The following is a 13,165-nucleotide window of genomic DNA, read 5'->3' as shown; positions in this document are numbered from 1 at the left end:
ACAGTAATATGGGCCAACACTTCTTGCCAAGAGCAGAACACATCAGTGTGAGGTCAGCCTGTGAAGCCCAACTATGACTATGACACACACTAGGGCAGGGATTTGCAATTAGTGGACCTCCAGCTGTTGCAAAACTACAAGTCCCATCATGCCTCTGGGTGTCATGCTTGTGGCTGTCAGTGTCTTGCTATGCCTCATGGGAATTGTAGTTCTGCAACAGCTGGAGGTCCGCCAATTGCATATCCTTGTACTAGGGGTTAAAGCAGCTGAAAACATATTTGCTTCAAAAGCCACCCCCATGGTGATGGTCTTCTTCCACATCCTGGCAAATCTCCATATTTAGGCATTGGGAGAACTTTGTCAATGGTCTATACACTATATTGACCTGACTGACTTCGGATCTTAAAAGCCCAAGTCTGGGCCCAGTAAGCTTATTAGGGTTCACAACACAAGCATACACCACAGGCCAACCAGGTGCTTGCTCCGGCTCACCACCGTTACTAATGAAGAAAGAAAGTGGCCGCACACTGGAACAAGAAGTTTGCTTGAAAGGAATCTTTATTGTTGCATGCCAGATGATACAGGACCAAGGTAAACGTTTCACATGGATATACCGTGCTTGTTGGTTGTGAACAAGCAAGGTATAGCCATGTGAAACATTAACCTTGGTCCTGTATCACCTGTGCGACAAAGATCCCCATCAAGCAAACTTTTCGTTCCAGTGGGCAGCCCCTTTCTTCTACAAGCTTACTAGGGTTCATGCAGTTGAAGACTTCATCTGCTGCTGTACTTTTGGGATGCATGCGCTGTAGATCTCAGAGTCCAGCACTACAAGAGTCTCTCTGCCTCCCTCTCCTTCCAACCATTACAGCACACAGCCCCAGAGAGCCCTGGAGGAGACATGACGACAGCACAGGAGCCCAAGACCTGCAGCTCTTACATATGAGCAGCAGCTCCAATATTCCCTGGATTTGTACAAGCAGATCTGCCAGAAGTAGAAGAAAGCAGCCATCGACAAGGTGGCTAATGAGGCAATGAAGTCTTCCACTGCTCTTAACCCTAGTAAGCTCACTGTGCCAGAGTTGGGCTTTATGATCAGAAGTCTGATCAATATGGAGTATAGGCACTTGACTAAATTACACAACATGGAGATGAGATTTGCCAGGATTTAGGAGGACCATAACTACAGGGGTTGGCTTTGGAGTCTTCAGCAGCCTCAACCCTAGTAAGATTATTGTGCTCAGAGTTGGGCTTTAAAGGCTGACCTCACACCATTGTGTTCCACTCCTGGTAAAAAGTGCGTTTTACTACATATTACTATAGTTCATGGCACACATTCATGGACTGAATGGGGGGGGGGGGGGGGGGGGGGGGGAGAACATGGTGGTCAATGATGGCATCCATGGGCTGAGACAGTTGATGCACGATCTCACGTCCCTTTTCTGCTCCATCATGCCAACAGATATCCGTTGACTACAGAGGTAGACTTACTCTATACACAGGCAAATCTTTAAAGAGGAAGTAAACCCTAATGGGTGCACTTCCTCTTTCATTCCCTGCAAAAGGTAAAGCATAATGGACTACTATGCATCGCATCGCATCACATAGTAGTCCATTATGTGTCACTTACCTGACACAGGAGCCAGCGATGTCACCGCTGTCCCCTGTAATCTTCTCGGTGGGTCTCACCGCTGTCATTCGGCGAAGACGCGATTACGTCACTCCCGCGCATGGGAGCCGTTGACGGTGCCGCGCTCAGTGAGCCTGCACGCCGCAGACAGCGGTGCCTGTCTTTCAGTAAATATCTCCTAAACCGTGTAGGTTTAGGAGATATTTCTTGGACCTACAGGTAAGCCTTATTCTAGGCTTGCCTGTAGGTCAAAGTGTGTTGTAAGGGTTTACAACCACTTTAAAGTGGAATTAAACCTGTGCCTCAAAAATCAACCACAGAAGCTTTATGCCAAAAAAAAAAAAAAAAAAAAAAAAAAAAATCACAAAAACGTTTTTGGTTTCAACTTCTGGAGATGTACATGGTATTTCAGGCCAAGGTCTCCAAACACTAAACACATCAGGCCCTCGGGATCTTCTGGGATTTAGCGACAAGTGCCTGGAGGTCTCTAGTGATAGTCCACTGCAGTCATATTGAATTCAACTAAATTCGGAACACCTTTGTAGTACAGAACTTGGAAAAGCAGGAGTAAAGAGTTCTGCTGGAGACTGAAAGGGGATATTGGCTGTGGTAGGACAGCATGGGACCTCCAACCAAACATTGTCACCAAAGCTCAGAGGATAGCATCCCAGTACCATTGCCAATATCATTTTTACCACCATCTCCTGCTTTACCGCCGCAATGCATTGCATGTTTTTGGGGGCCGTTGCATTGCGGCACCAGAACATTGAACGGGCAGCTCTCAGCAGGCACTAATTCCTGCCGAAAGCCACAGCGGGTGTAGATCCTGCTTTGGCCCGATGCAAAGCATTGCAGCATGTGTATTCTCCCAGCTGCTGCGCATTCACCAGTCTTAAAGTGGGAGTAAACTCCCATGTGTGATTTTTACCTATTAGGTAAGCCGGCTCACCTATTCGGTACAGTAAATATCTAATAAACTGCACGTTTAGGAGATATTTACTTGAGATGCAGCTGGTGACGCATGCGCTCTGAAGGAACGGCATTACCCATGCTGTTCAGAGCCATGTCATGTTATCGCCGGCTTGGCCATTCATATTCCTGAAGCCCACAAACCCGGAAAGATGACCGGGGGAAGATGGAAGCGCCCCCAGTGCCGCTGGGAGGGCTTTGTTTTCAGGTACATCTGTCATAATGTGCGAGTATGCATACTAGTACATTAGGATTTAAAACTGCCCAGGGTCCAATTTTTATTTTTTTGGATGCGGTTCACTACCTCCAACCCCTGCCTAACATACGTGCAGTGGCAAAAGGATGGGCTTTAATTCCCACATGCCGCTCACACGCATTCCTTGGGCAGTCAATGTTGAGCGTGAGCTCACAGCACATAGAAGCAGCTGTGAAGGACAGCTCTTGGACCCGGCAGGACTAGCTCCAAACCATGTGACAACCAATCACATTGGTCACATGATCAGCCAAATCGATTTGGCAGGCTGTTCTGGGAGGGGTTAAGGTTACAAATGCTGGCAGAAGGCTCCCAACAGAAGATCTGTGCCCTCCACAGAACAGATCTCCCCATGTCTGCAACATGTTGAGCAGGGTAATGGGGCTTGAGAGAAAAGCGCACTTTTCCTTTAACTAGATAGGTGTTCATGGAACACTGGAAATAACACTCGAGATTCATCCCGTCCCCCCATTTGGCACCGGTGGAAATTCTCCACGTGCACACAGACCGGTCAGGATAAACGTCAGCTACATCAGACACCCCGTCTGGCACAGACACAAGCGCACAAACGCCATTCGCAACTTGCCAGAGGCACTGAGCCGCCATCAGCAGGACGAATTAACAATTCCAAACATGCGGTGAGAGCTGACGGAGTGGATGGGCGGTACTTGCGCCTCGCGTTACCTTCGGTTCAGGCTCGCCATCCTCGGTTTTTGCCTTCTGGGGTGTTTTTCCATTATCCAAGGCCTTCTGGTCCGGTCCATTGCCCACCTCCTCTTCTTCCTCCTCCTCCTCCTCCTCCTTCGCTTCCTCCTTCACTGGCTTAGGCAGCACCAGTCGGGTTTTGTCCACCCACTCGTTTTGGCGGCGGTTCACTGTGGGAGAAAAGCGAGCTCACAATAAGTAATTTTCATAATAAAACAAAAGCAGGGAAATGGGGAAAACTTGGCTCAAGTCTGAGCTCATACAATTATAAAATTAAAGCTGGACTCCAGGTTAAGCAAATTTTGTCACGTGTAATCTTCCTGAAACTTGGCGAGCATCATTTATTCCAGATCTGTACAGTAATACACTGACAATGGATTACAGAAAGCTCATGTATAGAGGCAAAGACCGCTCAGTGCTGCCCCCCTCTCCTTGTGCAGGGTGACTGGTCTGGTCTCCGCCCCCCTTTCTATAGTTTTCTGCAGGGCGCCTGGAGTGGGTGGAGCCTGCAGGCCCCTCCCACAGCTCTGCTCAAGCAAAAAAAAGACATAACTGCTAATTTTTGCAAGGAAATTTCTGGATTTTCAATGGCATTTGCTGCACACAGATTATTGCGGATCAAAACATTTTTTTGTGCCTGGAGTTCAGCTTTAGGAAGCTGCAACATAGTGTATGACTATGGTTTCACAACGAAACCAAGTAGAAAAAATAAAATAGAAGGGAAAAATAAAAATAAGAGTCAAATGCATCCCTGCTAATGAGTTTGTTGCCAATTTCATGCAGAGCAAGAAATTAAACCAATCATAGCAGAGAAAGCAGGATGGAATTTTTTTTTTTTAAGCCAAAATTTGGTGAAGTTTTTGGAAATTTGGATTGTGTCAGCCAAATCAAAGTGTTCTCACCCTGTCAGTTCTAATAGTAGCTGGGCACGGCTCACCCCCTTGGTCTGCTTCCTTTAAGTGCTCCCAACCATGCACAGGAATGGTTAAAGCAGAACTAAAACCATCAATTTAACAGTTTCAAGAAACAGTTATATTCCCGGCATGCCAGAAATGCTGTTACATTGGTTGTGCTCTCAAACCATCAAATGGCTGGAGTCATAACTGATCAGCAGAACCATGGCAGCTGCACATCAAGCAGAGACTAAAGATGGCCGCTCCTTTGACTGTAAATGATAGGAGGACTTAGTTCTGCTTTAAAAATTATAAGTTCAACTTTGGGAACATGTTATACATTCCACCTGTTAAGGTGGACCATGCAGCATGTTCACACTGCTGCAGCCTCTCCTGATCAACAAGATAGGGATCTTATCCCCAAACTCACTGCTTCAAAAAAAGCAGCAGCTGTGCGAGGGCCCACCCTTGCCCACAGCATTCATAGTTCTGGGAAGTACAATTACCAACAGCTTTTGCAACTGTCTTGTAGTTCGATGAACTGCCAGGATGCTGTTGATCACTGTAGCAGTTTGATTGTTCCCGTCAGTAACTGCTTGCCCATATAAGCGGTACGAGCCGACAGCCTACACTGACAGTCTGCAGGAGACCTGCATTGCACCCATGATCTGCTGAACCCAGGTGCAATGCTTTGCAGGCTCCTGTTAAAATAAACGCACATTTAACCTGCAAAAAAAAGTGCATTTATTTTTTGTAAAGGTGAACTTAAAGAGTAAGTAAACCCTGATATGTTTTACTTCCTCTTTATTACCCTGCAAAGTAAAAGCATAATGGGCTAGCATGCATTCCATTCTAGCTCATTATTTGGCACTTACCTGCCAAGAAAGCCTGCTGGTGGAAACATCCATCTTCACCCATCTTCCTTTCCAGGGCCACGGACTCCGGCTCTGTGACTGGCCAGAGCCGTGCGACACCACAGCACATGCTAGGGAAGCAACGGCACGGAGGGCCGTTTCTTCACTGCACATGCCGCAATGACATCGGCGCAGTGTGCATGAAATATCTCCTAAACGGCTCACGTCTAGGAGATATATCTACTGAAAATATAGGTAAGCATTATAAAAACTTGCCTATATGTAAAAAAAATAGGGCAAGGGGTTTACAAACAGTTCAATCTTTTATGTGTACTGTGCCTGGGACCGCTTGGAAGAGAACAGAACTCTCCATAGATCACTGAGCACAGAAGCAAGGATCACTGTGGTGTTGTGAACACTTCCATAGAGCAGTGCAAGTGCAGACCAGGAGGGAAGGGGAACAATCTAACACCAACGCAGTTTGGTTCAGCCGTGCCCAGTGCCTTACTGAGGTCTATGTCAATGGTTTCCTGAAAACCAGAAGAAACCGCTTGCAATCAAGGGGGTCAGGATTTTAATCTGTGGGAAAAATAGCATCAATCACAAAACACACACGGAGTATGAACATGTCTCAGTCACTGAACAAGCAGTTCAACATTTATATTAATTATGGTAGAATACAAAGGGGAACCAGAAATACAAGAAAAGTTAATTAAAAATGTCACCACAATGTCCTGGTAGCTAGAAAATTGCAAGCCATCATATTTTGTAAAGTCTACCCAACAACCATGCTTTGAACAGGCTAGATAGACCAGGGGTAGGCAGCTATGGCACTCCAGATGTGCTAAAGCTATCCCATCATGCCTGTGGACACCAGTCTCAATGCCTATTGGAACGTGCAATTCCAGAATAATGCTAAGGTTGCCTACCCTTAGGCTAAAGCTGTATGAAGATTCAGAGTCCCCAAGCTCCTTGGATTTCACTGTTCAGAAATGCCAAGGCAGGGCTCGCTACATTTTCTAGAGCTAGCTTCCTTATTTAAAGCAGAAGCATGGCCAAAGATCTTTTGACTATACTTCTCCTGTAGGTCACTGTAGTACACTTCATTCTGCACTCCTGTAACCTGTATTGGTCCAACAGTGGTCTAAAGCTGCTGTCAGCTGTCTTCAGAGAGCCAGTCCAGGCTCTGCAGGAATGCCGACAATAACGTTGGAATCCGCCCATGTGCCCTACTGGCAGCTGGCTTAGCCACTCGGGTAAGCTGCTGAGAACCTGAGCCTGCCACTCCCACCGCCTCTACAGCCCAGTGATTGGCACAGAGCAGAGAACCGCTGACGGTCACAGCTCTCTGCTCATTGAAGATAGAAAAACGATCGATCATGTGATCCATCAGTCTTAGAGCTTGCAGAGGACAGCTGCAGCATCTGATCAATTCTGCAGCCATCTAAGTGGGTATGACTTTTTTCATATCCCAGATGTTAAAGGCCAAGCTCAAAAAAAAAAAATGTATCTGCACATATATTTGCAAACAAAAAAAATGTGCAGGTATTTTTGCAAAAAGATTCCACAAAGCATTGCAATCGTGATTGGTGGCAGATGCAATGTTGGGCTTCTGCAGAATCTTTTCTCCATTACTGTACCAATGTATGAAAACCCAGTTCGAGAGCTGGAGTAGGTCTGGGAGTTTGGTGATCGCCGCACTTTTGTTCCATTGAGAAGTCCACGACTTTCATCTCTGATGTGGCTGGAGCCCATTACAGCCATGACCATTTATAATCTGGGGGGGGGGGGGGGGGGGGGTGCTTGGCACCATGTTACACCCCAGGTATGGGCATAAGGTATTAAAAAGGTGGAGTTAACCTTTAACACAACAGTCACTTTGCACTACCTTGGGGATATAGTGTTAACGAGCAGCCTGAGAAGACAATATATACAGCCCGGAAGTCCATCAGATGCATTCATGATTTCATGCATAACAAATCACATAAAGTGAGAAGAAATGAGACCACTGATAGGATTATAACGCACTCACCGGATACACTGACCTCAGTTACCAAGAAAACACAAAAACATTTTTGCAATATAGGAAAGCCCTCTGTACGTGAACCAAACCCAGCGACACCCTTTGTGTTATGGTGTCATCTACAAGAGTAGACATCCCACCACAACAGGATCCAAAAGGCAGATAGAACTATAATTAAAAAAACCTTTAACAACTGTGTTGGACCCAAGGGGTTTAACCCTCCTGCATTGTAGGAAAAAAAAAAATTGTTTGAGCCCATCTTCTCTGATCCTGCCCTTCTTCCACTGTCCCTAATCCATCTCCCGGTAGAACAGAGCCTTGGAGTCAGTCTGCGCATGCTCAGTTTTGGGAGTGTATTGCTAGAGCAGTGATGGCGAACCTTGGCACCCCAGATGTTTTGAAACTACATTTCCCATGATGCTCCTGCACTCTGCAGTGTAGTTGAGCATCATGGGAAATGTAGTTCCAAAACATCTGGGGTGCCAAGGTTCACCATAACTGTGCTAGAGTTTCTTCTTTTCTTGGGAGAGTGCATGTGATCAGCACAGGGCCAATCAGCACTGTCCAGACAGGTTCAGGGGTCATGCAGTCTCCTAGGACTGCCAGACAACTCCTTATATAAGCTTTAACCAGAGCTTGTTAACCAGAGATACATGTTCTGTATTTAAGGCACAAGACTCGTATATACTACTGATGACAAAAAGGTATTTAGCAGTTTCAATTTACTAAAATCATTGCATCTCCATGTTCTGTGTACAGCGGAAGACCAGATATAGTGAGTGCAGGCTCCTGGGTATACTAACATTTTAATGTAAAAAAAATAAAAATTAAGTATGAACTTACAATAAAGTGACCCAATTCTGACATTTTACCAGAAAACCCTCCAATGGAACGCCTGACCACACCAACAGTGTCTGTAAACACTCGCACCAGGTTGACAGCAGAGGAAAGATGCAAGGGGAGATAGATATTCTGAGGCGGACACTGCAAGAACCAAAAAGGGAAGGGAACCCCAAGGACGTCCCAATAGTAGGGCAATGGGATGTACTTGTAGTTCTTTTCCCACTAAACCGGCTATTAGGTAGGGATGAGCTCCAGCGTGTTTGCACAGCCCAAGTGCAGAGCCCCCCCAGGAAGTTGGCACTGTGCTAATCACAGGCAGTGAGCTATTTCCCGATCTCTGCAGCCATGCATCCGGACAATGTCTCACTGCCTGTGATTAGCGCAGTGCCGACTTCCTGGGGGCTCTGCGAACATGCCAGAGCTCATCCTTACCCAATAGCCGGTTCAATGGGAAGGGAATTGTAAGAACATCCAAAGGCTGGGTCACGGGAAGGGAACTACAAGAAAGTTCCAATAGGTGGTTCAGCAGGAGAGGAGCTACAGTAGTACCTTGGATTAATTTGTTCCAGAATGCTTGTAATCCAAAGCACTCGTATATCAAAGGAAGTTTCCCCATTAGAACCAATGGATGCACTCATAATGCATTCCACAGTCACTGCTGGATTATGCAGTACTGTACATGTCCAGATGTGCGGGGGCGCCGGAAACAGATTGTCTCTGGCGCCCCCGCACCTCTGGCCACATGCGGTAGTGCTTGAAATCCAAAAAGGTATTACTGTACAAGAATATTTCAATAGCTAGTGCCGATAGGAAAGGGGGAGAGAAAGAAGGTGTAGCCTTGCAAGTCCACTGCACCAAAATGTTTCAGGGTGTGATGTCCACCATCTATTGTTCTTGTAGTTGCCTTCCCCTTCGGCTCTTGCAGTGTTCACCTCAGTAGTCACTGCATCTCCCTTTTTGCCGGAAACCTAGCGAGATTGTTCAAAAGCAACTGTTGGGGATACCTGACATTCCACTGAATGAGTTCTTCATGGTGATATGCACCAATCAAGAATGTTTATTCTAAAATTAGATTTTTATTCGTTGAAGTGTTACTAAATCCAGGAACCTGCAGTCACTATATCTGGTCTCCCAAAGTACACAAAAACATGGAAATTAAATTACCGGTATTTTAGTAAATATAAAAAAAATGGACAAGTACCTTTCCTCAGCAGTATATAGCAACCTTGTGACTATCAGAGTCTGGTAAAAAGCTTGTAGGAGGAGTTTTCCAGCGGTCCTAGGAGACTGCAAGACCCCTGACCCTCTGGACAGTGCCGATTGGCCCTGTCCTGATCACATGCATCCTCCTAAGAAAAAAAAAAAAAACTAGCAACGCACGCCAAACTGAGCATGTGCAGTTGTCCCCTGGCTCTGCATTATCAGAATGCATTGGGGACAGTGGAAGAAGGGGAGGATCAGGAGACAAGATCAAACAGCATTTTTACACAAAGCAGAGGATTCACCCCTTAGGTTCTACATAGAGTATAACAAGCGTGCTTTACTGCATATACACACACTGATTTTACTGTTGTGGGTTTAGCCACACTTGCTCTGCACTATCCAGCTTGTTCTGTTTCCAGTTTCTCTTTTCTGGATAAAGCTTATTTTAGGTAAATTATTAAATATTTCAGTCAATCAAAAAGTGATGGCCATAGATAAGTGTTCTGTGAGGGTACCAATGGTCACATTTAAAAAGGCAAGAAGGGAAAAGATGGTACAAGAACTACAAAAGACGTGACGTGGTCCCTGCATTGAACTCGTCTTCCATACTAATCCTAAAAGTTTATGGAGATGGGCGAAGTCAAGACCTACAGATGAAATAAAAGGGCAAGTTCCCCTTTTCACAACACAAATATCCTGGCCACCCCCCAGGACCCTGCTGCACATTGTGCCTGTGATGGCTCCTGTGCAGCGATCTGTACACAGCTGGGTTGAGTATCCATCAAAATGTTTGCAATGGCAAGTACAACCAATCAGAACCATTTCTTTTTACTCCTCAACTAAGGACGCAGCCTCAGAGACCTGACCAATAAGCGCTTACCACAGTGAGCATTATGGTGGATACTCCTGCCAAGGCTGTGAATCGCAACATAAGATCCGATGCACCAGCAGCAAAGATAGAAGATGGCTGCTATGTAGAGCAGGGTCCAGAGGGATGTCAAGAATATTCATTGTTCGTTCATCGTAAACATTTTTCGCGAGAAGGTGAACTTACCCCTTTAAAATGCAAACATGAAAAGAACTACAGAATAAGACACACAAAACTCCATATAGAAAAAGGTGACTAAAAGGAACCGCTCCAATGTGTGTGGATGACATGGGGGGGTCTCATAGAAGGGAAGTTCCTTCATATACAATGTGTACTCACAGCCGTCGTAATGGACAAAGTACTCCTCCCTTCCGGCCTGCTTGTTCATTCTGGTCTTCACCACCTCCGCATCATCTGTAATGAAAACACAAGAAGTACAATGAGTATTCCGGAAAACCGAGGATCACCTTCCCAGCAAATCCCTGAAGAGAGACAGGAGTCCCCCCGTCCCCCCTTCAATAAACTATGCGATGAACACTGGACAACATGCCCCAGTTGAAGTCCAACTTGGACGAAACGCGTAGGGGTGCTTCTTATGCTTCCCATATTGCTTTTTAAACCATGTTATCACAACTTTTTATCTTTTATTGTTAAAATTTGTATATTTGGCTTTTTTTTTGCAAATAAAAACTCCAATTTGTACTCAGTTCTACACCATTGGGAGCCTGTTTTTTTTTTTTTATGTCTACATGCTACTTTCCCCTTGTGTACTTCGAGTGATCTGAAAAACATTTTGATTTCCTTGGTGCCTGTGCTTTGGACTGCCGAACCTCCCGGACGATTGTGGACAGCGAAAGATCTTATACAGCCAGCTTTCTCCAAGTGACTATCGTTTTATGCCTATAAAATCTGGTGTCACTGACATACAGGTCCACCAACTCTGGTAAGAGTATTTCGTCATTTGTTTTGGATTTTGCTACTCCTTCAAGTACAGCGGACCGCTGACTCCCCTTCTACAGGATTGATTTCTGAGCCCCGGTGGCCCACCACCTTTCTGGAGGGACTTCTAGTGGACTCTTGCTTTGTTTTTTAGTATTTGATTTCACATCTTTTAGCACTACATTTTTTTCCTTCTCCAGAACATCCTGCAGCCGACCGCTCTCTGCACATGGAACCGCTCTCCATTTAAATGCATAGAAAGCACCAGGAACATGTTTTATATCATATTTCAAGACTATAATAATGGAGTATGAACCCCCATGTTATACAGTGCCTTGAAAAAGTATTCATACCACTTGAAATTTTCCAATTTTTTTCATGTTACAAGCAAAAACGTAAATGTGTTTTATTGGGATTTTATGTGATAGACCAACACAAAGTGGTACATAAAATTGTGAAGGAAAAATGATTTGCCACTTTTTTTTTTACAAATCCCGTATTTAACCCTTTCATGACTAAGCCCATTTTCGGCATTTGGTGTTTACAAGTTAAAATCCAGATTTTTTGCTAGAAAATTACTTCATTATGTCACACAGTATTTGCCCAGCGGTGTTTTAAACACTTTTTGGGAAAAGGGACACTTAAAAAAAACAGTAAAATTAGCCCAATTTTTTTGCATAATGTGAAAGATAATGTTACGCTGAGTAAATAGATACCAAACATGTCACACTTTACAATTGCGCGCACTCGTGGATTGACGACAAAGTACGGTACCTAAAAATCTCAATAGGCGACGCTTTTTTTTTTTTTACGGTTACCAGGTTAGCGGTACAGAGGAGGTCTAGTGCTAGAAGTATTGCTCTCGCTCTGACGATCGCGGCGATACCGCACATGTGTGATTTTAACACAGTTTACATATGCGGACGGCACTTCCGTATGCGTTTTCTTTGCTTCGCGAGCTCGCGGGGACGGCAGGCACTTTAAAAAAAAAATATTTTTTATTGATTTTAAAATGACTAAATTGTTTAAAAAAAAATAAATAAATAAATGTGATCACTTTTATTGCTGTCACAAGGAATGTAAACATCCCTTGTGACAGTAATAGGTGGTGACAGGCAGGACTTAGGGTGATGGGGGCCCCTGGGCTTGATCCACTTTCGGGCCCTACCTTGTGTACATTACAGCATTTATCTGCATATAACACCCACCCCAAGTTTGGGAGGGAATTTTAAGGAAAGACATTTTTAGGAGGGAAGTTTAAGGAAAAAAACGTATATTTAAATGCCCATCATTGCAGCCTTATCAGTGTTCATCTGCAGCCTTGTCCATCCATCTGCAGCCTTGTCATTACAGTCTTGAAGTTTAAAAATGGCGCAGCCGAGATACAGAGTCCTGTGTATCTCAGCGGCTCTTGGGTCCTCTCGGCGGCTCTCGGGTCCTCTTGCAGCCCCGAGCGGAGCTGAGAGTAGCCAAGTGTACTTGGCTCGGCTCACAGTCACGCCCAGTCCCTGTGTTATGTCCTTCATAGGGCGGGACTGGGCGGGACTGAGTGGAGCTGAGCCGAGTACACTCGGCTATGTATCTCGGCAGGGCCCACGGGGCCCCCTATTGGGTGGGGCCCATGGGCTTGAGCCCAGTCAAGCCCAATGGTAAGTCCAGCCCTGGTGACAGGTACTCTTTATGGAGGGATCGGGGGTCTAAAAGACCTTGTATGATAGACAGAACAGTGGTCCAATCGCAGCCAGACAGGACTTCCTATTACAGAGGTCGCCAAGTAAACAGGAGAATCTGCATTACTGTACGCAATCTGATGGCGCTTGTCCCAGCCCCCTCCCTGGCAGCTAAAAATAGGATTTTTATAACCGCTTACCTGTAAAATCCTTTTCTTTGAAGTACATCACGGGACACAGGGCCATAGTAGGTACTATGTGGGATGTACCATAGCAATGGCAACTGGAGGGAGACACCAAAAGTAGGGCACTAAG

At 45.4% G+C, this 13,165-nt stretch overlaps 1 protein-coding gene across 3 annotated transcripts in view; it reads right to left on the bottom strand.

Moving 5' to 3' along the window:
• Positions 1-13,165, bottom strand: part of LOC143923501 (nuclear factor 7, brain-like) — a 28,779-nt gene that overhangs the window by 12,726 nt on the left and 2,888 nt on the right. For all 3 annotated transcript variants that reach the window (XM_077447213.1, XM_077447215.1, XM_077447214.1), the window contains exons 2-3: positions 10,581-10,655; positions 3,537-3,727 (exon numbers count right to left, since the gene is read on the bottom strand). In XM_077447213.1, the coding sequence (XP_077303339.1) occupies positions 3,537-3,727; positions 10,581-10,655 (266 nt within the window). The remainder of the gene's footprint in view (positions 1-3,536; positions 3,728-10,580; positions 10,656-13,165) is intronic.

This window comes from Lithobates pipiens, unplaced genomic scaffold, assembly GCF_037356315.1.
Source record: "Lithobates pipiens isolate NorthernLeopardFrog02 unplaced genomic scaffold, aLitPip1_a1.2 Scaffold_22, whole genome shotgun sequence".
Lineage (NCBI taxonomy): Eukaryota > Metazoa > Chordata > Amphibia > Anura > Ranidae > Lithobates > Lithobates pipiens.
This window is presented reverse-complemented; position numbering and strand designations above follow the sequence as displayed.